Genomic DNA, 27,192 nt, shown 5'->3' on the forward strand with positions numbered 1-27,192 from the left:
TTGAAATTTTATTTCCATTTCCATCATAAATTAATATTTTTGCATTCACTGTTGTCTTACAATTTCTGAGAATCAGGTATTACCAATTAATGATGAAAACAAAGAACTGATATGGTGAATTGTAACAAATATAAACACAATGCCATAGCCATTTTCCTTCATTGTCATTTAAAAAATGAACTGAAACAACAAATGAACATACCAAAAAATTCATTCAACAATATCTCCAATCCTCTTCATGAAATACCTCAACATATGCTTTAACAACAAAATGATATATCAACTTAAAGAATGCTCAGTTACTACTTGCTAGCTCAGAACATATTTAAGAATTAATACCAGTATTAGAAATAATTAGACCTATCAGTTGTTCCATTTAATCACCGCATGTGAGATCTAGCAACAAATTCTACTTTCTGTTCAGATGACCTTTTCAGAATCCTCAGGTTTTTCCCTTGAATAATGCTTTCAAAATAATGAAAGATGAAATCTGATTAGCTGATCAGAAAGGTCATCAGAACAGAAAGTAGATGGAGTACTTTTAGATCCTACATGCAGTGACTGAATGGAACAATTGATAGGTCTAATTTTAATTTGATTGTATGCATGCCAGATCTATGTATTGCTGCATACCAAATTTGTAATCAATCTTTCTAGTAGGAGTTGAGGTAATTCTGACAAAATAGTGCTCAGGAAACTAGCCAGGGGCTAGGCGCTCTGCCCACAGAGCAACTGGGATGTGTGCCCAAGGTGGTGGAATGGAGTACCCCTGGCATGTTACATGCTGGGGTTGTCAGGCAAAAAACAGAAAACCTGACCGCAAACCATAGTGGTGCACCGTGTTGGGAAAGATGCCACATTCCTCGCACGTTAAAGAAATTTGCTATGGTATTCGATAGGAGTAGGAACCTTTGCGCTCCGCCACAGGAGGCTAAATTGCCCGACCCTACCCATCCCCCCTTTTTCTAGTGGCAATCAAAATTTGTCGACCCTATTATCCTTGTGTACCATCCCTTGTTTTCATTTCATCATCATTCGTGTTCATTTTGTCATTCTTTTCATGTTCATCACCTGAATAGAACTAAAATATTGCTGCTCAGGCGTTAAACCCCAACAATCAATCAACAATCTGACAAAATTTGGACAGAGAGATGAATGGGCAAACACGGTGATGTTAATGCACCACCCACCTGTTATGTGGGGGTACAAGTCAGCATTCTTAACAATATACCTACAGGATCAGAAAACTTACTTCTTCAGAAGAATTACAATACAAGTGAGATCTATTGCAAATTTATTAAAAAATAAATAAAAAGTACAAAAGTGACATTACATGTACTTATCAACCAATAAATAAATAAAATATGCATGAAAAAACTGATGAACCAAGACTGATTCCACAAAACAAATGACAAAACACAAACAGGCAAAAAAGACAGAACATTTTGCATAATGGAGCACATGTTCAATCGATAAAATGATCAGAAATAAGTGCTTACATTCATAAATGTACAGTTGCAAGTAGACTGTGAAGTACTTTTATTCGTGGGTACCAATTTTCATGGTTTAGGGAAAACCTATTAGTTCGATTCTTGAATTTCTGGATTTGACAACTCTACCATACAAACAAATAGGAAATTTCCTTTTCATTGGGAACCAAGTTTCGTGGTTTACCCAGCCCATGATAACAACAAAATATGGAACCCCATGAGCAATAATACTTCACAATATATGCATATAGTATAACAGTTACAGTAGAGAAATACAATTCCTGCATAGACCATTGCTTTACAAAAGACCAACTATAGTCAGAAACTAACATGACTTTAAAATCAATATTTGTGGGAAATCATCCACGAAAATGACCACTAGCAATATGACAAGACAAGCAAACTGAACCTAAAACTGTAGGCCCATTTGGTTTTTGTCAGACAAAGAATTATAAAGAGGTATCCACAAAGTTCCAATCAGTACAAAGAAGGATTTACTTCTTATTACAAAAAAGTTTAATTTGCATTATGTAGTGTTTACTATTACTGAAATTGATATACATTCACAACGATCAATGTGGCATTAATTTCTAAATTTAGAGTTGTCAAGTTTGTCAGCTTAAATAATTATTCATCACGAATAACTTTACATAAAAACAGAAAACATTTAATTATTCCCACATGTATAAAGGAAGTAGTACATTTATCATTTAATCATTCTAGAAAATAAACAAGAATTGGGTATACAGGGTATCAATCTTTTTTATTTGGTGCATTGAATGTCTCAATAAAACAGAAGATATTTAAAAGAATTAAAAGTTTCTAAGTCAGAACTAAATTGAAATGTTACAACATAAGGAAGCAAAAAGACAGATTTCATACAAATTTCTGTTGAAAGTTTGCTTAAAAAAAAACAGGTAATTGCAAGAGTTTACAAATTCTTTAAATGACAAATTGACATATCTAAAACATTTAACAGCACATCAAACATACATTAAAATAAAGGTATTTAGTCTATAATGATTTGAATACAAAATACACTGTGAACTAATAACACATGGTTCTGTTGTGTATCAACATTTTACACAGATGAATAATTATCCCTTTTACTACCAGTATAATGGTGAAACCTGATATGTTTATTATTATAGCATTTCAGCTGTTAGAGAAAAGTATAATTCTGTTTAAGAATAAGGCAATGGGTGGCACATCATAATTCTCATTTTTTTTTTGCTTCTGATATATTAAATACATTTAGAAAATTACTGAAAAGCTATTTGAATTTATCCTGAAGCATCTATGATGTAGATATTTTTGACAGCTTACTTAGGGGAAGAAATTCTCCCATAGTGCATTTCAACTAAATTGAACCTATCAGTATATAATTAAGCAAATGGAGGTTATGAGTAAAAGATACATGGATACTTAATGCAATAAATTTCAGCATTTTTTCTTCATGTGCCACATTTTGCATAATTCTTTGACTGAGAAGCACTAAAAATGTAATCATCAGGATATAGATCAAATAGCTTGTTAAATATGTTTCCTTGTGAGAAGTCAAACAAAAGGTAGCTTTGAGAAAGATCAGCTATTCATTTTTTTCAAAATGGACTATAAATCTTCAAAAAAAAAATCACTGGTTGCGTACATCAGGAAGTTGTCTTCTTTTCTCATCTTTGGAGTTTGACCATATATTTTTTTCTTAAATTTTAATAAACATGTTTACTTTGTGAATGATTAAATTGATCTATGTTTTGCTGCCATTTTGTGTCAACTTGTAAATGACAATATGTCAACTTCTTATTTTGTGACAGGTCTAGTTTATTTTAATAAATATTACAAAAAATATTTCAAAAACAAAGACAAAAAATTTGACTTCATAAACTAATAATACACATGGCACTTATCTAAAAGTTTTGTTTGTAGGTCAAACCTGAAAATGGCAGCTAAAAGTTATCAGCTACTATATTTTGTCTGTAAACCCATTTCAATTTAATCAGCTTGTTTTACATTTGTTCTATTGTGTCGACTTTCTCGTTATTTTTTTTTTATATAGAATTGAAAAAAATAGTCACAATAGCAAAGCCTGTTAGATTGATGTTTTGATCTGGTCCTGAAATGCATCAAATATCTGCCATAGGATGTTTAATCAACCAATCAATCAATCTAGCTTTAATACGGACATTAACAAATAATGATTATTGTGTTTTTTAAATTCTCTGCTGACAAAAACAGGTAAATTTTTCGGTGAATTGGTAAATAAACAATTGGCGGCAACAATATTCTGAAATGTTTTCAAAAGAAGTATGAAAGTCAAGTTGGTTTTTGTCAACCAAATCACCAACAAGTGATCACCTACATGTAGGTAACAAGATCAAAACCAGTTTTACAATGTAAACATTGTGATGCTGGATTAAAATTTTTCTAATTTAAATTTGAATGAAGCTGTATTTATGTGAAGCCAAGTAAAAAAAAAAAAACATCAGTCGTCAGTTTTGTACCAAATGCTACTTTCACTTTAATATAAGTTGATCAGAAGTCGCTTCAAATATTTTTTGTTTTCCATCTTATTTCTTTCCAAAATACAGAATAATGGCAGTTTTGAAGTCGAGACTGACAATATTACAGTGAGCAAAATGTGATGTTCTGTCAAAAGGTTCAAAACTGAAGTTATTCCTTTTATCAGCAATGTCATAGTCTATTTGACATAACATGATCATTGGATAATGCTGATATTTTTTAGTATCAAATCATTAGCCTGATATAGAAAACGCCAGGCAGTAAGAACAATTGAAAAAACATTCAAGGTACCGATAAATGTAAGTTATAGGCAGGAACTTTTCCTTTATTCCTTCAACACATTTAAAATGTTAAATACATGTGAGTACAGTTAACTATTTTTTTAACCAAAAATTATATTTATTTATTTAACTACCTTTCAAGTGTGTAAAGGTTTACCTTTCAAGTGTTTCATTGCCAAAACTTACTTTGGTCCACATTTTTTCCACCAGCAATTTTTTCAAAACCATGCAAATCTTCATCACAATTCATCCAAAGCATCATGGTAAAACCATGCCATATCCTCCAATAAATCAATAAACTGAGACCAATTTCATACAGCTACATAATCACTTCCCAAAAAACGATACCAGAATACTATTGAAAAACCACAATCAAATTTGACCACTTTAAACAATACAGTTAACAAAAGTTCTAGTATATTCTGACACAAGATAAAATAAAAATAGATCTGTTTACAATGGCATACATAATTTAACATTCATACAGGCACACATACTTATTTCATATTTAAGCTAAACCACATTTTCCACACTGTATAAAAGCACTATTATATCCATGTCATACTATGTATTGTTTTGATGATTTTTCCATTGTTGCCTCTGTAAACAGGGGACATAACCACCCCGCAGGATGACCTACAAACAGAAATACATCTAGAGCAATATAAAATGATCTGTTTTGTCTCCTGTTACCTTTTTTTTTACTCAATAGTAAAAATCAATTAGTTTGAAAAATAAAAAAATGCTCTGTATCTGTCTTTTTTGCAGTTTTTTCTTTAAAAGAAGCCATAATGCACTCACAAAAATGTCTGTCATACATTCATAATCATTCCAAATTCAAAATATGTTCACTCTACACGTTGATGTACTTAACCAAATAGTTAAGAGTGGGGAAACGCTGTCGGACCCATGTGGGGTCTGGGAGTAGGCCAGAGCGTAAACACAGCAGCCCAGCCGCTAGTAGGACATACTCTGACTTGAGTTCTTTGGTCAGGTATCCCGAAGGCTGGGCTCCGCTACCTTCTACTACAAACTGGCATTACTAACAGAATCCCGGTAAGGGGCTGTTGTGCGAGATCCGTAAGGATAGTCAAGACCGTAAAAACCCCCAATCATCAATTCAAAAACAAAGTACCATCTATTTGAGACTCTCAAACTAAGTCAAAATACAGAGAATTTCCTATCATTCTAAATTAGTCTGAAAATACATATATGATATTGCATCAAAATGGAATAGATTTTAAGATCATGAAAATATAAAGTTTTGGACAGATGGACATGGTGATTACACTATACCATACCCCCACCCCTCACTTGCTCCATGATGATAATAGTTTGGCCTAACAGCTTTTGGCATATTTCTTGAACTAAAAATGTTGCGGTTCTTGTTGTAAATACAAACAATTATATCATATTATACAGTCTACAACTTCAGCCACAAGTCCACTGTTAGTGGATTTTGATTCATACTAGTAATTTTCTATTGCTACTTGGACTACCGTATTTGAAAAAAAATATGCCCCTACTTTTTTTCTTTTTTCTAATGTAGTCTTTGGAGGACAGGTATATAGGTAATTTATTATTGTAAACAAACAACCGCAGTCTTGTCTAGTAAATAAAATTATAACCTTTTCAAAAGTCTATTTTTTCAGACTAGTAAATCAGTTTTGGGACCAGAGAAAGATTTTGTTTACTAGTCCTTTTGACAAGTTGCTTCAATGGTTTTGGGAGCAGACTGTTATAGGTTATATTTAAGAAAGTCATACCTTTACCAAATACTTCTTGGAACAAAACATAAGTAGATTTCTTTTCTCTTTTCACTCCTTCTTTCTTTACTTGTTCAACTAAAGTTTCATCACTTAAAATAGAAGAGATCTGTACAAAAAAAAAAAAAAAAAAAATTAATTCTCTACAATGTAGACAAAAATATGTACTGTATTTGACATAATTTTGTTATAAACATTTTTCTTATTTAAGTAGGAAACCTAGCTTGTTTTACATTATTGGTATAAACCAACTTATTCTACTTCTACTTCGTTGTCTTAGATGAACCACTAGGTACAAACTAATAATGGAACACAAATCTGTGGTTCAATTGGAATGAACCATATAATACAAAGCATCCCAAGAATTCTATAAAGAAAAAAATGATTTTGCATAGATTTTTTTTTGGTAAGTCAGAAATGAGGAACAACAGGTTTACATATGAATAGTTCAATTTGATTTGTAATAAGTCTTCTGATTGGTCAATTCTCTTTGGGCATTATTAGTTATTTTTTTTATAAACTAATTATGTACTGTGACCTCATTACTGTCAATAGTTCCACAGTTGTTTACTCAAATAACCCCAAATTAAATAATGTTTCAATAAAGGATCAATTTAGACTGGATGGCATATCTTAAATTTTTTACCAAGTTATAATTACAGTAACAACTTTGGCCCAATTTACACTTGTTCATAAAATGCTACACTCTTCATTAAATGTATATGAAATTTGCTTCCAAGTTGGTTATATTGGAAAAAATCCAAAATAATTACCAATATGAGATATCAATATCATAATATCAAATGTGCATTTTCTCCTTTGATTCTGAATCAAATTTATCCACACTATAAGAATATATTACACAGGCTAATTTTATAAGAAAAATAACTATTTCAGTTCAAATGGTGGAAGGGGCTTGGATATCCTGGAATGTACCAAGATATCCTACATAGACAGAGCAAATATTCATTTTAAGGTGATGTGAAATCCAGATCTAGAAAACCTTTCAGGAATATACATGTATATTTGACTAATTTCTAAAACTGTGAACTGTTTGACTTGTTAGATTAATGTACCTGATCACATCCAATAGCTATAATAAACATCCCAAATAAAATACTCTCTACTACCAAAATCACAGAATGTATACTGAAATATGGAAAGAATGAATGATCAAATAATATGAAATGAATATACAGGATAGAACAATCCATAAAATTAAGGTATAAAAAATAGACAATATCAAAAACAGTGCATCAAATCAATATTTTGAGTATGCATCTTATTTTTAATGACAGTAGGCATGAAAAAGTAATCAAGGGAACCAAGGTTATAGTGGTAATCAAAAGAATGTAATCCAGGAACAAAGGCCAGACATGGAAAACAGACATACACAACAAAGAACATAAAGCAACTAAAATCATATATACAAAGTAACAAAAGCAAATGAGCAACTCGGACTCCACTAAAAACTGGGAGCATGGACCAGGTACATGAAAACTCCAAACTGCTTTCCAACATACTTTCATAATGACATGTAACTTTTTTATAATGTTTACAATAGTGTTTAAGCCTACATATTGGTTCAGTTGGTTGTTCCTTGTTACTAGTATGAGTAACTGGTTTTGTGATACATCTATTACAATGAGAGTTAAGTACAATTTCAATTAAGAATCATGCAAATTATACATCTATTACAATGAGAGTAAAGTACAATTTCAATTAAGAATCATGCAAATTACAACTTTTATTCACCTTCTAATCTAAAAGCTTTCTGCAAGTTATGTGTATATTAAAAATACCAATTAGATTTGTGACAGTGATTGAGAAAGTTATGGACTTAGTCAAAACAGTTAAGTTGAATGCTAGTAAAAATATTTCCCGAAGATTTTTCCGTACAGATAACTATAACCATTTGGTTCTTTCCCACATTCCCTACTGCTATTACTTTGAATGATTCTCAATCACTGATAAGTCATACTGGATACATTTACACTATCAAGAATGTTGACCAAAAAATACTGTTTAGCCTATGCACGATTCTTAGATGATCTTGTATTTAAGGATACTACAAATACAACTAAGTGTAAGGCATTTATCTTATCATTTTGTAAATCTATGTACCTGTCAGTACCTATCTTTGTTGTACTTACACTGTATCATTTTGTACATGTACATCATTCTTTGTAAAGAGGTAGAATGTAACCCTAAGTTTGATTTCAATATAAAATCAAGTACACTTATACTATTCAAAAGCATAGATATTTCAAGGGACAGAATTTTCCAGGTAATATACTTACAGTTTTGTATGTTTATATGTTGTGTTGGCATGAGGATCCATAAACCACGATAAGATCACCATTGTAGTGGCAAAACAACTTAACATACCTACAAAGTAAGTCCTAAAGAGATATCACTTTATCATTTTGTTTTGCAAAAATGATGCACAAATTTAAATATCAACAGTCTTATTAAATTGTAATAATTGTAAAAAGCATTATTGAAGTTCCTGTGAAACATATTTTACAAAGAACTGTACCAGTTTGAAATTGTATACAAAATTCCCTTTTATGATATGACTTTTAAGAAATGTGTGAATTGAAATATTTCCCGATCAAAGAAATGAAATTAAAATGTTAGAAAAATAGCAGGTGCTTGGTAGTCCATATGAATTTACAACATTAAAAAGTTTTCAATCATGCTCCTGACTTTAAATGACTTTTTACACAGATTTATTTTAAACTCTCAAGACAAACATACTTTTTAACATAAGTTAATAAAGAACATAAACAGCAGCTCAGTGATATAGGATTTTTCAAAATTTTAGGTTTCCATGGGAAAACACAAAATAAAGACACTCCCACCTTAACAAATTCTTTGAAAAAATCAAGCTTTCTTCTTGCAAAAGGGAAAGTGGGGCATAATTTTCCCAAACCAAAATTACACTTGCCTCGGGTGACAGGAAAGTGGAATCTTAAAACACTACTAACATATATATTGCATAGTTTTTAACGCAATGATATTAATATGTACATTAACCTCGTGTAAATTTTAAAAATCTTCATTCCTTCTAAACTAAATAATTTACATCACCAAAGATATAAATCTAAATTTATACATAAGTACTCACCTACATAAAATAAAAACTGTATGAAATACTTTTGATTAAATTCTCCAACACAATTATTAATCCTAGAAAAAAGAATTATGTAAATTGTTTTAAAATGTGGCTAGAGGTACAACTTACACATTTCATATCATTTTAGTTTTCTTTCTATACATAATATATGTTTACATACATACTTTACAGTAGTTACATGTTATTCTACAAAGCAGTGGTACATGTATGTTATCATTAGTACTGCCACCACACATATTTCTATATGGTCACTTGTATGCTTCAAGATGCAATATTTGTGTTTTACAGTCATCTGGAGATGTAACAGATACATTGTAGGAGGAATTAATATTTTGGAATTATTTTGCTAACTTTTTTTATCTGACCAACTGATAGGCAAGAATATGAAGGATTCCAGCCTTTACAGTGCTGTGTTGTCTGGTATCTATATAGGACAAACTGACAAGCAAATTATACTTGAATTTAGGCTTTGCATTAATATTGTTGCTTTGTCTGCTTCACAAGAGACTTACCATGGGCAGTGGTGATCCATTTTACGTATACATCTCCGACAGATTCTACAGTGATGTGCCCTTGGTGGCCTGTATGTCTCACATTTATTACACACACTCCAACCATCTTTCTGTTAAGATTAGAGACAGACAACAATAGTTCAAATTCTGACATCACAGATTCATGCTATCAATTAATATGATTAATACATGTCTATAGTAATATTATACTTCATGTCAACTTGCTGAATTTTTATTGGTTCAATTTGAGGGTAATATTCTGCTCTATAACATGTCTCAGAGGGTGATAGTTTGTTTGCCTATTACCCTCTCGTGCAGATTTTAAATAGATCCCCTTGAATATACATTGTCACCCTCAGCTACACCTCAGGGTGACAACGATTTTCTCAGGGTAAGAAACTGCTCTATTACCCTCTTCATTATATGTCATTTTTATCAGTGTTAAAACTAATACATGTACATAGCAGATAGATGTTGTAAGAAGTGAATAAATCATTACTGTATTTCCAAAATAAAAAAAATCAAATCCTGGATAAGTTGTAAAACATGTTAAATGTAGAGTGAAATATTTGCTATATATATGTATTGTTTATTTGAAGAAATACTACTAATATATTGTACTGAACATGTACTAACAGCCAAATGTAATTGAATGTACATGTACCATGACACATAGGGACATGTTATAATGTACCCCTACAGCAGGTACCCCATGAGTAAATTTTTAACAAAAATTAATGATTTTTTCATTTTTTGTAATATTTAAAACTATCTGGCATCAGAATGTATGCAAAATTACAAACAAACACCATCTGGAATACTTCCAAGGCAACAGCTAAGTGCTTTATAAATGATAACAAAACAATTATTTCACACACATTATGATATAACTGTAATGATATGGCTTTCAGTCTTTCAAACATTTACATACACATGTACATCATATCTTCTTTATTTTATTGTAGAACTGTGTTACATGTACATGTATGATTGTTCTCCAGTAAGATTGACAAGTAATATTTTTCATTAATCGGTGCTTGAAAGTGAAATTAATAAGAATTAAATTACTTTGAAAATGTTCAGTGAATAGCAAAATGATACATGTATATTTGAACATAATACATGTCATTTGAAAGTGTTATAAAATTTACTTACTGTGTTAGGTATAGATCTGCCAGCATGTAAATCTGAGAAATCAAGACCAGTTCTTGGTAGGGGTACAATGCCTGGATCAGACAACACAGCTCTTAAATGTGACACTGTCATCAGGAATACAATCACATTAAACAGTAGAACACACACCATTCCCCATAATCTATATAAAGTATTAAACATAACATATTGAATTGGCAATAAAATTCACACTACCAGTAAATAATCCATTTTGTGGTTTTTGATTTACACTGCTCAAAGGGAAGTTACTCTAACACAAAGCAAGTACATTCTTCAAGAACTTCATACATGTACCTATGTATGACTGTACTCTATATCTCACATTGTAAGAAATTAAAGCAGGGCAGGTTTAAGGTTGGAGACTTCCAAAAATTATAATGCAAATAAAACGAATTTGGTTGTCCTTGGCTGTACATTTTAGTAGATTTAGCAGACTCCAACAATAGGGGATTAAAATTACCTTATAATATACAAAACCACATATTGTGTCCTTGTGCCATATACCAAGTTTTATGAAATTTTGTTCAGCAGTTTGAGAGGAGTTGTAAAGACAAACTGATTCAGTATTTCTGGAGAAAAAGCAATGTGACTCCCACAAAATTTAAGTGACTAAGATTTTCTGGTTATATTCACAATAGCACTACCATCATCCTCAATTTTAACTTCTCCACTCTTCACAGTGGAGTCACTCTTTTTTCTCCACTGTGACTCCACCATGTCTACACCAAAGTAATCACCAAGATAAAATTTCATCATTTCAATACATATACTTTATCATTTTTTTTCTGTACACTATATATACAACTGAAATGTTATTAAACTTTAAGAATCATTTGTTAAAGTTTGATATGAGGGCAGGTGTTAACTATGGGCATACATGTATTTGATATGGTGACTCCAATGTGTTGATATGAGCCACTTTTAGAGAAATCAGTAAACCTTTCTTACAACTACTGTCAATTCCTGCTAAAAATGGAGTGTACTTTTTTATGTGAACAACAAATCAGTGATGAACAGAAACATCAACTTCTGCATGTACCAAGGATTTTTAGAGTAGACCATAAAAATCCTTGCTTATAAAAAACATTTCATTCTGACCCATAGATAAATTTGGATTTCCTGTTCCTAAGTATGGGCCCCAAGAGAACATCTCTGATGTTCTTGGTCAGAAAAATATGTTTGCCCTATAAGGCTCATACATATAAACAATTACTACTGACAAAAATTATTTGGATCAGACCAGTTTACAACACATTTCTAGAAAATGACCAGAAAAAAAAAGAAAAGAAAAAAAAAACACACACAAACTGGCGAGATGGAAAAATACTAAAAATGACTTCATTTATTACATTATCAAACACAAAAAATGCAGAAGTTACAAGAAAAAAACCCATTAAATCCTGATACATTAAGTACAAACAGTATCTGTTGTTAAATGTGTGATCCTTCAGCATATGGAGTTTTCATATCAAAACTCATATGTTATGCCAGAGCTTGCTGTAATTATGCAGACTTTTTGTATCACACTAGATTTATTACAATTAGGCTGCTGGAACAGAGTTATGTTGCTACAAAATTGAAGTTACATGTATCACTGCAGAGGTTTTATGGTTGTCATCATAAACTTGTGGACCATTACAGTGTATCCATCTGCACCATGAAATCTAATTTGTTCAACTTGTCTACTTACTTTCCTCTTTCATTTACCTTTGACTTGACTTCTTATGAGCAACTTGGCGGGTGTTTCTAGAAAAGCAGAGGATGCTTATCTGATTCATGCACTTGGTCCATACCCCCAGTCCGGGTTGCTCATATACTGTTGTTACTTTGTATGTATTATTTTGGTTTTTTCATGTTATTTGTTGCATATGTCTTTTTCCATGTCTAGACTTTGTCTCTGAATTACATTCTTTTGATTTCCACAAGAATCTTGGTTCCCTTGATTAACCTTTATATTGGAATCAAAACCTGCTTTTAGGAGGACATTGAGATGACTTTCAGTATGTTTATGATATCTATTTCTGTCAATCACTAAAATGTTATTTAACTGCTAGAACCATTAAATATACTATGGTATAAAGACAGGATCAGTAAACGATAGACGATTTTTGAAATGGTGTCTCCTCTTTGGACAGTGGAGACACTGTGACTCCACTCATACAATGCAATACATGTTTCTCCACTGTGGAGATGGAGAAATTAAAATTTTTGTACACAGTATTGTGGATGAAGATCCTTACCCATAAGGGTTCACTCAATAGTTAAGCTACTGCACATAATATTTCAATGTATATGTACATGTGTATATCAATATACAGAAACAAAGCTACATGTACCATGATATTAAGACAATCAGACAAATAAATCTAACTGTTTTCCCTACTGTGTATATAGGAGTAAAGATTCTAAAGATATGGAGATATCTGAAGATAAAAGATATTCTCTTATATTTCATTATAAAAACAGGCAACTATGGTTTCTAATGAGAAAAAATAGTTTCAATGACAAAATGCCTCAGTAAACATCACAATATCTGGACTACAATCAATTTACAGTCATTAAATTTTACTAAATTAGCCTAGCAATATTGCGTACGAAACGGTGCAACTCATTCGCATCTGTTTAATATTACCTTATGAATGTCTCCATTGATCGTTGATTATATATCGACCAACAAGAAAAACCAGGAGTACACAGAGAAGACTTACGTGTTTGACATTACCGGGACGACTAAATGCCAGACTACAACATAATCTGCATAAAATACTGCAGAATATGTTATGATAATGCATATTATGCCACATGGATCAGACCTACAACTAGGCATTTTTATGATACTTCATATTTTTCCACAGCAAAATAAGATCGGGGGAGCTAACTCAATCACTAACTTGTCTAATAACCAACTAAAAGTTTGGCAATGACAGAAATCAAATTAAAAATGAACCATATTTCCTATTATTATATATTAATATACTACATTAGGAACATAAGCTTTACTTTGGTTAAGAATGATTATTAATTTAAATTTAAAAAAAAATGAAATAATTTAAAAAACTGGTCAAAATTTCACAGTTAAAACTACAACGTACCTTATCCGCCTTCGTCTCGGCAGTTAGATTAATACCAGTACATCCGGTTGTAAAGCCACTGAAAAGAAAAACCTTTGAAAAATTGTGAACTGTCCATATTATATCCTCCAGATGAGTTCTGCAACAGAAGCAAAACCTCTTGAAGATGTTCAGGGTGATAGTAGATGGATGAGTCAGGTAAATCCAAATGCCAGGTGGTGAGTGTCTATTCACCCATCATATCACAGACACAGGACAGGTGCTTGAAACCTGTGTCTGTGAAATATTATCAGTAAATGCGAACACTATTCTGGTTGTCTGGCAAGCTATTTTCTGACTTGCCAACATAACATCATGCATCAGACATGTTGGAAGTCATCACTAATGTGTAAATGCTTAACATATAATTTTAAATACTTTTTATGTCTTTTAATTACATGTATTTACATAAAAGACCATCGTATGGAATTCCAACCTTTTATGTTGTAGGAGTAATGTTAAATTCTAATAACATTGGCATGGAATACTAACAACTGCACATCTTCTCCTCAAATTCAGTAGTTTCCACAGTACTTGGTACTTTCAAATTACTGCATTATTTTAAGACACTTAAATTAATTTGGATGGCACACAATCTACCACACATACCCTCCTCAAGTTATTTTTCAATGTAATTTTCTGCAATACTTTAAGATATTTGACTGAAAATATTTCAATTGTTTGTTATTTGGATTATCACAAATAGCTGATCTGATCCAAAAGAAGGAACATCATATAGCTACATGTAGGACCTTTAATCTTTGCTTCAGCCATATAGATGATGTATCATCATGAACTCATTGATTGTTACGGTATATCCATCTGCATCATGAAAACTGATTCGTTCAAGGTGTCATATTTTCCTTTCCTCTTTTGTCTACCCAGGACTTGACTCTATATGAGCAATGTGGTGATGTTTCTAGGAAAGCAGAGACTGCTTACCCTACTGGTTTTTAGTGAAGTCTTAGTTACTCTTAATACTGTACATTCATATATGATTTGCATTATTATATATTACAACACCACCTTATGATGCTGATCAGTGCAGTACGCCCATAGAACTATCAATTCTATCTTCATAGATATCAAAACGTACCTCTTAAATACTATACATGTACATGTACATGTGTTCTATGTGTGTTTTTTTACTTGTCTAAGAGAGGGAAGTTTACATTAAAAGATGGAATAATCGGTTAGCATTGAACTTTCTATAATATAGCTTAGAAACGCTTAGTCTGAGTTGTTTTGAAAAATTCGGGTCATATCATGGTTACAAAGTCAACCAATTTTGAATAGAGCAGATAGCAACTTCACTTGAAGTTTGTGGTTCTTAGTTGATTGACAAACTGTTGCATTACTCAACAAAATTCAAAGTTCAAAAGTAAAGTCGGTACATATAAAACATTACAACACTAGCTGTAATGAGCTTTTAAAACAGACTTAAGCATTAAAATGTTCTAAAATGTCAAGTATAATTTATTTTCAAAAAAGGAATACTCTTATTATGCTAGTAAGTTGAATGGAAAAGAACATGAATGTATATTATCAATCAACCTAAAATCTTCAAGTTTCAGCTCACTGATATTTGTATTTTTTTTTAATTCTGAACTACCGATAAGTTTATACATTGAGAAAATCACTGATTGATTGTGAGTTAAGTTTATTAGAGCATTGAATTCACCTGGATGTTGAAAGCAAGCCTAAATCAGTAGAATATTTGACAATTAGCAACTTCAAAGATTTCAGTCTTTGATTCTCCTATACTATGACATTTTTGCTTTTATCAGCCTTTTTTTATGATAATTGAACAGTTTCTCATGAGACTGTAAATGCATGAGCTTTCTACATTGTAGGTACACTCCTTGAGACGTTCACGTTTCCCATTTTAGCGTTTGTGCATTGTTCATTGTGGGTTTACACATCGTTTTTGGTTCGTTTAAATGCATGAGAAATGCATGATAGAAGCCTTTGTTTAAAGGCATGATAGGAGCGTTCGTTTAAACGCATGATAGAAGTGTTCATTTATTCTCGTACTTTGATTATTTCCCTAATTTAATTGTTATTTTTATATTTTTTGCTATTATTAATTTATATAATTTCATTAATTTTATTTTCTATTTTTTTCTGTCTTCATTATATATCAATATAATTACTTTTCGTTGTTTGTTTATCGTGCATTTAAACGCACTATATAAGTGTTTGTCTGTTTTGCGTTTAAACGCAATGCTGGGAGCGTTTGTTTATTGTGTGTTTAAACGCATGCTGGGAGTGTTCGTTTTTCGTGTGTTGATCATGCGTTTGGTGAGTGTTTAACATACTTTTTTGTATCATGCATGCTGAAACCTAAACATCCCAAGGAGTGTAGCTCAGGTTATCTCTGAATATCTGGGTTCGCATTGAGATCTTATGCTGTTATTTGGAAATGTAATTCTCAATTGCTTTGCAACTGTATGGAGGTTTATACTCACTTTTCATTTTAAAGGGATGTGGGTTGCTCATTGAAGAATGATATACATGTAAGTATTATCTGACTTTTCTAGAGACTTCATCAAAATCTTCAATTAATTAATTTTTAGCCCTCCTTTCAGAATGGGAGAGTAGGAATTTCAAAGGGTTGATAGGAGTAAATTGATGAAAAAAATCACTATCAAACAAGTTTATAACTTCATAAAAAAGAACTTCCAAAATTCAATTTTCCCACATCTTTTATTGATATGAAAGGTGTCAGTTTAAGGGCTTATGTGACCAGATGTTTGATAAAATATAATTGTCATGCAAATTTCCCAATTTGTTAATTTGTTATATATATATATATATTTGATATTTTTTCCCCAAATTGAAAGGTACAGGCACCATTATTAAAAAAAAAAGTGAAAACCACTGTCCATTTTTGTCTCCAATGAATGTCATGGAAAGTGAGACCAAGGTACAAAATGTATTTCTTTTCCCGGATTGTGTTGCCTTTGTTGTTCATGTTTCAATTTTAATGTTAAATTTTCTGATAAGGTCAGTTAAACATGAACCACTTGTGCTAGGTTAATTGTACTTGGTATGCAGTTGCATTAGAATCTTGCTCTTATCTGTTTTGTGCATATTCCCCTTCAGTCAATGTGTATTAACTTTGAAATTTCATGTTAAGACTTTAATGTTGTTTTATCTGATAAGGTCAATTAATTAAACAAGAATCACTTGTACTAGGTCAATTATATTTGTTGTGTAGTTGCATCACTACTTCAAAGTTCCATATCTCTATCATGCATATGCCCCCACCTTCTATTGACTTTGAAATTTTACATTACTGAAACATCACTGAAACATCATTTCATCACAGTTTTATATATGCAAATGATAAACTATGCTGGAGGAATTTTCCACTTTGGTGGTGTCAAATGTAAAAGAAATAGTAACAATATCACTATCAGCTTTTGATTAAGATTAAAACAGCCACAGGGAAGAAATACAAAATGTTTCTTTGTGATAACAGTTTATTATGATATATTTTTGTACATCTTATTGTTGACAAGATTTTTTTCTGTGTTAGGATACATATGGCTATGTACACATGCAGCAATCTTGCTAGGACTAAAGTCTGTACATGCAATAATTAATATGAATAAGAATATTATTATTTCCAAAAATTTAGGTGACAGTCATGATTAATAGTTCTTTCATTATGGAAACTTAACAGAACATGATTTGTGAAGTACAACTTATATTTGAAAAAAAAGTTTTTAATTGACAAAATTGCTTTATTGAAAGTGCAGTGTATGAGTTTGCTATAATCAAGGTCATCCACTATGAACTGAATTCCCCTAGTTTAATTCAATAAACATGCAGAGGCGTAATTGTAGCCACTGCACTTATAGTATGAAACACATATTTGAAACAGACAAAAATGCAGTAGGTCTTGTCAGTATGGTATGATTGTTATAAGCTCACCATCTGGCTACCTAGGCACAATGCATAGTATAATAAGTAAAAATATATCTATTGAATATATACTTAAATAATCTGTTTCAGTCAGATAATCAATAAATATTTTCATTTACCAAAGATATTCTTAGTTGTTACTCAATCAGCTATAACCCTCCTTTTGAATAATGTAATGAAACAAGTTATAGATCAGATATAATTTAATATATATGGAATATAATTTTGATTTTGAAAGTACTCTATATACCTTAAATAAAATTACTCAACTTATTTTTTATGAAACAAATAAGCCATCAGTCATGTCATTGTGTGTAGAACTTTGCATTGTACAAATTGTCACATACTGCAGCTTGGCAGAGATACAGCAATTACATTTGTACATGTTTTGATTGACACTAGCCAACGTAAGCGAGTACGGAAAATTTACATTCACTAAATCTGAGTTTTATTTTGTTATTTTTGAACTGAACTTATAATATCCTTAGAAATATAATTCCAGTAAATTCCACAGGCAAAAAGAAAATAATAAAGAAGGGGAAATAATTTCTTCTAACAAAATTGAATTTTAACTTGCATATAGCAAGTATTTTCTCTTAAATTGGATCACTGCATATAGGTAATTGGATCATGTCACAATGCCAATATAATTTGGAAAATTTTCAGGAGTTATGGGACTTAAAGTTTTAGATAAAGAAAAAAAACAACAAAAATAATGACCCTTGTAATTTTAATTTGATTTTAATCAATTCAAGTCCAAATTAAAATTTGATTCTTTACCTAAATGTTATATAGTTTGGGAAGTATTTGAATCATGGACTGCAGACAAATGAACTTTGATATTTATTTCACTAATCAAGTTTAACAAAATAACCTTGCTCAAAGTGAACTAACCAAACAGAAGACTTAATACATATCACATTAAATTTTTCTTGTTTATCAGTGAAGTGAATAAAATTTTTCAAAAAATGTTCCCATTTAGCAAAATTTATTCGGCCATTTATTTATATATAACACGTAACAAGTATTACATAAACATGTATGTAATTTTTTTTTAATTTTCAGCACAACAGGTTTAAATCAGAATCTAAAGAAAGAGAACCTGAGGTTGTATTTATTGGTGATTCCCTTATACAACACATGCAGTTTTCTGAGGTATGATTTGAAAAGAATATCTGGTGTGAAAAATGCTGTATTTAACGTCAAATTTGGGATGGAGAAGTCAGAAACAAATGTTTGTTTCAGATTTAAATATACAAAAGAATTTATTTGTTCTTGGAGTGCTCCTTAAAAAATAAAATTCAAGTATATCATAATGTAGATCTAATTTTATATGAACATTAAGGATAGATGGAAAGGCTGCACAGTTATTGTTGGAAACAAATCTGCTCTAGAGTTATTAATACATTTCTTAGTATGTTTTAATGCTACATGGGAGGGGAGATGTTCCATTGAAGTAATATACTGCTGTTTTATGTTTAGATTTGGGTAAAGATGTTCCAGCCACTACACAGTTTGAATTTTGGAATTGGTGGTGACCAGACTCAACATGTTTTGTGGAGAGTAGAAAATGGTGCTCTAGATGATGTTGAGCCAAAGGTAAATCATTTGTCTTGATAAGACATCATAGTCTTTACTACAACCCAAAGGCATAGTCCTGGTGCACTGGTAGGATAAGCTTCAACCTGCTTTTCTAGAAACACTCACTGAGGAAGACCAAGTTTGTGAAAAACTTGCCCTAAGTAAATCAAATAAGGCTAATGTAATACTATAGTATTATTGCATAAGGTTTTCCATATTGGCTTAGTTATTGGTCCGAGGCTAGCCATATTAGACTGAGGTGTAGCCGAAGTCAAATATTTTCTATCCAAGGACCAATAACTCAGCCAATATGGAAAATCTTATGCAATTACACCTTTATTGACTAACTAGTCCAATATGTTAGGCCAATATGGATTTTAACCAGTCCAATAATGACGCATTGGACGGGTAAATCCCGTATTGGCACACTTTTGTATTTTGTATTGTATTGACAGTTTTGATCATATTTTGGCTAATATTTGAACGTTAGTCAATAATTTTGTATACAAACAAAGTCAAGTATAAATTATCATCCTCGTAGATTATGGAATACACAAGAAAGTTCTCTGTCACCTATATTGATGTTTGATTTCATTGAAACAACCAGCCAGTTTGTTTCGTTCCACCTTTTAACCTTCTAATTTACATTTTTCATACCCATTAAGCAATATACTATGTCTACTTTGTATTGGTAGAAGGATTGGTTCTTATCTTTTGTACATATTGTTTTCCCCTTTAAATTCACAACAGTTTGCCAAATGTTCTTCAAAAATCTACAAGACATTTAGTTGATTTTTAGTTTGTGAATATATATATAATACATAAAATATGCTATATTCTAAATACACTTTCAAAATTATTTTAAGAAATTGAATGGAAAAATTCATCTTTATTGCTGTTTCAGGTTAAAATATTTTTGAATTTTGCCCAAAAAAATTTGCTTGCTTGTTCCCTGTTGTCGTCCTATTCAGGATTGAGTTCACTGAAAAATGAAGTCAAGGAATTGTTTTAATAATTTAAAATAGTTATGTTTTCATCATCAAGAAAAAAAAATAACTGGGTTGTGGTTGAACTAATTGTCAAGTTTTATACATATTTTTCACAATATCAAAACAAATTACTCTAATATGGTAAAATCTGTATAATAGAATTTACTTTCCTACTGTTCATAGTGTACATTTGAGTTAGTTCACTTGACTTGGATAATTTGATATTGAATAGCCATGTATTCTTTTACTTTTAATTAGTCTGTATTCATTGATTAAACCAAAGAGGAATTTTGTTTATACAATGCTTTCATTTTAAGAAGATTTTTGAATTCATACAGAAAACAAGCTTTGCAAAGCCATTATTACTTTTGCATTTTTCAGCTTACAAATATTGATTGCGACTGCTGACATTCTATATTACCAGTGATTAAAAACCTATTTCTACCATTCAGTATAATTGTTTTATATACTGATAGGTGTATAATTGATTTATAAACCATTCTGTATATAAAACAATTATTCAAGGGATCAATTAACATCTATTGAATTATGACTTTGTGTATATCAATTTTCAGGTGATAGTCTTGCTGGTAGGTACAAATAACTATGACCACTCTGCTGAGGAAGTTTCTGCAGGGATATTAGCAATAGTCGATGCAATCCTAGAAAGGCAATCGCAGGCTCAGCTGGTTGTTCTGGTAAGTAAATTTATTATGTCAGGGATGTAGCACCTGGTACGACAGGTACAACTGGAGCAGTACCTGTAATTCTTGTCAAAAAATTAAAAAAAACAAGGTATTTTACTTGGTAACTAATTCAAATATATTGGTATGGTGCCAATGTTGGCTTCCTTATACACTTGGATTGCATGGGATAACATGGGTAGTTGTTGTTGATCTTTGTAAAAATATATTACAAGCTTTCATACCAAAAAGGAAGGTTGGAATGTATTTTTGGGGTTATAGCCCCAACCGTTTTGGAATTAGGGGCCTAAAAGCAGTCTTAACAAACATTGCATAGAATTCCACCATAAAAATCTAGTAATAGCATCTACTTATAGGAATATCAATGATATTGTTTTATATTTTCTATCACAGTAGTCAGACATGGATTAATTTTGGGGGTAAAGACTTGATTTTTTCTGAAAATTAGGGACCTAAAAGGGGATCCTAAACTTTATATATATTGCTTTTTTTAAATTTTAGGTCTAATTCTGAAAATGTTTTCATTAGATTCCTTGAAAACCCCTGACTGCATTCATCATTCAGATTTTAGATATCTCTTATGGTTTTTGAGTTATAAGGGGCCACACCCAAAAAAATCAGCATTTTAATTTTTGGTCTGATTGCAAAAATTTTTAATTGAATTTTTGATTTTGTGATACATTGTGTCCAAACCAGTTGTGTCCATAATGAATTGTAAGTTCCTATACTTAAGTGTGTTGAAAACTAACATTGTATCCACATTTGCCCCAACTGTTCAGGGTTTGACCACTGGGGTTGTATTAAGCTGGGCTCGGCTAAGCTCTTTATTTAATAATATCGATTTTGTTTTGCAGCTGTTTTACTTCATAAATACCATGCACTCTATGTATTAAGTATTCCTTAATTAAGGGACTTATTTCTGGTGATTTAATTTAATGTAATTTCTATATCCTTTTTGCCAAATTAGGAAAACATAGCCCCATGAAAATGAGTTTTTTTTACAGTATAAGTTGGAGATAAAGTAAAGTGCTGATATGTCCATTGTATCTGCGGCCAGTTCACAGTAAGAGAGACTGGCTTTTAACTTTGCGGCATCATGCTGAGTGTGCATCTGAGTATTCAAAGTTTTTTTTTGTTTTAGCTTATCCATACGAAAGCTTTCAAGGGCAAGCTACCATTTGATGTCAGTAAATTGTTTGTCATTACCTGCTACTGAAATTTAAAGAAAAGGGCCACTGTTATAATTCTTTTGTTCTGTCTGTAGGGCATTCCACCAAGAGGAGAGAAACCTAACCCTTTGAGGGAAAAAATTCTAAAGATTAATACCAGTTTGTCATCGAAGATGTCTAACAAACCCAATGTTACATTCCTAAATACTGATTTTTCCAACTTCGTGAATTCCGAGGGACTGATAAACTCCAAAGATATGTATGATTATCTACACTTTACCGATGAAGGTTACAGGAAGTTTTGTGAACCACTTGTTGAAGAGGTTCAGAATTTACTCCAGACATTTGTCAAAGTTGAGAACACTTCCATGCACATTTCATCAACAACAGAAGATTTACTGAGCGGAGACAAATGACACATTTCATATATAGGTTCAAGGATTTTATCATGTCCATCTAATTATAGGCTTTGTTTTGTCTTAAGTTGGAAAGGCATTATTATGAGTTAGCTCTATGCGTCTCAATTATTTTGAAGCAATTGTGAATTCCAATAAAGCTTAAACTGTCTTAAAAGGCTATGATTAAAATATCCCTCTGTATTGCATTCAATGTAAAACTAACCTGTTTATTCAAACCACCTCTCTTATGTGACTATGATTTTGCTCTCCTTTAAATGGTCACTTCAGACAGGTTTATGTGGCTAATTAAGCTAATATATGAAGAGCAATAGAACTATGTATAGAGTTGTTGTCATGTTGATAAAGTTACTATACACTTGTTGCAACAAGTTGACATTTCTTAATTATCTCCACTTATTTATGTTTGTGCTATTTACAAAATGTATACAGAAATTATATTATGTCTATTATTATTTAAAAAATTAAAATTGGTTTGATTAAAAGAAATATTGGTTTATTGAAAAAGGTTATGTCATAAATGTTGTAGTAAAAATATGTTGAAAAAATGTGTGTTATTTTAAAAATCAGAAAATATCAAAAGAAAAAAAACTGTTGATTACAGATTAAGTATTTAGAACAAAATATACATATATGTATGTGTAATCATGCTTTGGTTGGGCTAAAATGTTGGTAATTATGTTTGAAATATATGTAAATGATGTATGTATTGAGAATTCCAATGCCTTAAATTTCCTATGGTTGAATCATGATAAAGATGTCATTTGGTGTATAAGCAAATACAATGTTTTCTTTTATTTATGTAAATCGACAAACAATGTGTTTTCTTCAAGTAACTCTCAATATTTTCAGATTTTCTTTTTTAAAGAACAATTTTGATCCCTAGATTATTTCTGAAAAATTAACTTACCTTTAATATGAACAGTTTGTATTAAATTCTCAGGTTGCAACTAATTCAATTCCGGGTAGGAATTATGGGAAATATATGCGACATGATGTTGATGAAAAAGTCATACAAAATTTGACATGTTGCAGTATTATGCCCAACAATACGATACACAGTATGAGTGAGGCCACAATACTGACAATATTGTTGTTGTTTTTTTTTTTAAATGTACAAAAATGCACTGTGTCATTTATTCAAACATTAATACAAATGTATGTTGTTAAATATTAATTTGGAAAAAAAATAACCTTTATTTTCAAGCTGTGTAGTTATGTTATTTATTTTTATTCACATAAGCGACCTTAAACGAAAAAAAATAAACAGGCATGGAAGATTCTCTTTCATACTTGGGTTTTTGTTCACAGTACTTATTGTGACACATATTGACATTTGTCCACAATATTGCAAAATGTATCATTTGTGGTTCAAGGGTATCATTGTAGCTAAAATATTTAATATGTAATTTTTCAGGATATGTTTGTGTTTGCTTTTGTTTGTGAGGCTAAGAATGAGCAGTTACATGCATTTTATTATGTTCTTGATGGTGTTAAATTGCCTTGTGCAAAGTATTCAAATACCTACACATTTGTTTCTGAATTGCGTTTATACCCTGAGTTAAAGTGGGAATAAGACACAGTTGAACACTTGGCCATTCATTTTTACAGGAAACAGCTCAATCATTAAGTATCAGTCTTTATAAAATCAGTCAGGAGAAGATTCATTCATATCAAAAACCCACCCAAATCACTTTTTATATGTAATTCAGAAGCCATTACAGACCACACAACCAGTAGATTTTCATTTAGGTGTTGCACTTATATAGATTGTACATGAAATTGGCAACTTACAAGAGTTATTGTTCTTGCTTTGGTTGATTTTAATTGGGAATAAATGTATAATTTTCTTCTGAAGCACAAATATATATACTGACTGGAGTTAAGTTTCATAAAAGTATGCAATAGTTAAATAATATAAAGCCATGATTGTTCAGGGGGTTGTTCTACACCAAGAAACAGTCCTCTACTATTGCTACACCAAGAAACAGTCCTCTACTATTGGCAGTGTCTGAATTTGATATGAATTGGTACTTAAGAGCTAAAAAACTTTCGGTGTAAACACAGTGTTTTTCACGTGGAAGTTTTAGATATGTAGATTAACTTTCCTCTATCAACAGTTGTTTCCCAAACTTAATATCTTTTCAGAAATTCAAGAACAATAAAACAAGTAACTTTCCCTGACCATAATTTTACTAGACCCAGAAAGTGGGATTCCTAGAACACTGAGAGTACAGGTATTAGGTTAGAACATATTCAAAAAGGTTTTGATATGTTGTAAAGGGTCTAGTTTATACAGGTCTCTGGTTTATTCAGGTGTATGGTTTATTCAATTCTCTGGTTTATACAGGTTCCCAGTTTATTCAGGATTTGCTGTATATTGCGTTTAAGTCATAACTTTGGCCTGTACATATTTGAATACTGGTCTTGTTTTTTTTTAATTTGTTTCTTTCCTCATGAAATCATTCCAGTTTTACAAATGATATTTTTATGATTTGCTGTATGTAATATGCATATGGGGTTGGAAGATTATATAATTTTACAATCACTCTTGTGCTGTCTATTATCTAATACTATTGGTATTACATGTTTTGTACATATATATGTATAAGTTAATCTGATTTGTAAAAAGCCTTCTGATTTGTTGGTCTTCTTTGTTCAAACTTGTTTGGTACTATAACAGCACTTCTCTTTCTTAGAATGATGTTAAATGTGTAAGAGGTTGTGGCACATAAAGAAGGAAACAGAGATTTTTTTCAATATCTAAGTATTTATACATCATATTCTTTTGAAATAACCATCAGGGTGCTTTTAAAGTTTTAGATACATGTATTTAGTTGAAATACATTTTTGAAAAATGGTTGAAAAATTTTCAAAATATTTTCCCTATATATATACATATAAGCAGTTAAAAATATTTATAACACCAATGCTTTAGGATAAATTTAAATAGTCTTTATGTATAAATTATATTTGAAGGAACTAAGTTGAGTTAAAAAAATGATGTGCTAACAATTGCCAGATTCTTACACAGAATGGTACTATAGATATATGTTCTACTCCTACATTGTTGTTAGGACTTTTTATATTGATATTGTTCTCTAGTTGAAGACGAAATTGTTATTGAAACTCAACTTGATCAATTAGAGCAGAATATAATTTTATTCTTCAGAGCACGTCTTTCATTTAATTATATAATTTTTGGTTTAGTTGACTACTGTAATTGTATTTTTGATATTACTATTGGCAAATATACTGTGAATTTTTATATAGAAGAAAGTTGAGACATCTAACTAGACTGGATTGGTATTTTTGTACCTACTGAAAATCAGTGCAATATTTTGAATTTTGAATCAATAAGGGTTGTTACTTCTAGTCACAACTTATTTTAATGGCCTGAACATGTAAAGAGACATGTTTGGAATAGAAAATATAATTAGTTTATGCAAACACAATTAGCTGTTAGATCTTCCATATCACGCATGTTTTCAAATATTTATTATCTTAATAGCATTTTTTTCTGCATGCATATTCAACTTTTGATGTCAGAATTTTGCTTTACACAACAGTTTATTTTGTACTGAGTTGCATTTGTCTTTTATCCTTTTTTGTCAGTCAGTTAATTTGTCTTATTGTCCTCAGGAACTACAGCAATATTTTAATTAATATGAAGAAAAAAGCTAAAATGTTATAACACAGGAATAAATACAAAATCAAAGTCATTCTAATGTCTAATTTGGATCACATATAATAAAGAAAGATGTTTTATCTGTAACTTTTGTTATGAAGTTGATTAACAACGAACTACTTGATACCTACACACACCTGTAGTGGATTCACACCTAATGTTTCACTTCTCTCCTATTTTTAAGTTAAAAAAATGTAGGGTTTTTTGTTGAGTATTTTTCGACATCTACAAGGAAATCAGTTTCCTTTTTTCAAATTTGAGGGAAGACGACCACAAATATTAATAAGTCTTTAAAAATGATACAAATTCTTTTTGAAATTGACACTTTTAAGTAACTATTTTTAGATAAATATACAGTACCACATATTCATGAAAATACCTTGTATACTTTTGATAATGTAAATTCAGAATTTTGTATGTACATTGATCTTTGTAATTTTAACTGATAATGCAGATTTGATTCCTGTGGTTTTAAGAAAAAATCCCAGTTCATTAATGTTGAAAATCATGCACTGGGCATATTTGTTTAAATAACTCAGTAGTTCACACTAATTTCTGTATTTGCAGTATATTAATGGTGAACACATGGTGCATTTAATTTTTCTGAAATAGTATGATCTCACATGTGCAATATATACCAAGATTGTTATTTTTTGTTGCTTTTATTTCTTTTTATAAATGTAGTGTATGATACGTAAGCAATTGGAATAAAATGTATCACACA

General features: G+C 30.9%; 2 protein-coding genes across 3 annotated transcripts; one reads left to right on the plus strand and one right to left on the minus strand.

Moving 5' to 3' along the window:
- Positions 1 to 1,277: 1,277 nt before the first annotated feature.
- Positions 1,278 to 13,766, minus strand: LOC148616107 (palmitoyltransferase ZDHHC3-like). 2 transcript variants are annotated; one of them, XM_088582806.1, is made up of 8 exons: positions 13,590 to 13,766; positions 10,864 to 11,023; positions 9,709 to 9,818; positions 9,188 to 9,249; positions 8,358 to 8,445; positions 7,134 to 7,206; positions 6,058 to 6,166; positions 1,278 to 4,927 (listed from the first exon to the last, which is right to left on the minus strand). In XM_088582806.1, exons 1-8 carry the CDS (start codon positions 13,706 to 13,708, stop codon positions 4,851 to 4,853), a joined length of 798 nt encoding a protein of 265 aa, XP_088438932.1. In that variant the 5' UTR covers positions 13,709 to 13,766; the 3' UTR covers positions 1,278 to 4,850. The 2 variants fall into 2 exon arrangements, with proteins under 2 accessions (XP_088438932.1, XP_088438933.1); XM_088582807.1 differs by having other exon boundaries at positions 13,514 to 13,630.
- A 214-nt stretch (positions 13,767 to 13,980) lies between these two features.
- On the plus strand, positions 13,981 to 27,192 carry LOC148616108 (platelet-activating factor acetylhydrolase IB subunit alpha2-like). The gene is made up of 5 exons (XM_088582808.1): positions 13,981 to 14,150; positions 18,987 to 19,076; positions 19,404 to 19,520; positions 21,067 to 21,189; positions 22,460 to 27,192. Exons 1-5 carry the CDS (start codon positions 14,085 to 14,087, stop codon positions 22,778 to 22,780), a joined length of 717 nt encoding a protein of 238 aa, XP_088438934.1. The 5' UTR covers positions 13,981 to 14,084; the 3' UTR covers positions 22,781 to 27,192.

Source organism: Perna viridis, chromosome 5, assembly GCF_037379345.1.
Source record: "Perna viridis isolate PV_CMFRI_1.1 ecotype Kerala chromosome 5, ASM3737934v1, whole genome shotgun sequence".
In the NCBI taxonomy this organism is placed as follows: Eukaryota; Metazoa; Mollusca; class Bivalvia; order Mytilida; family Mytilidae; genus Perna; species Perna viridis.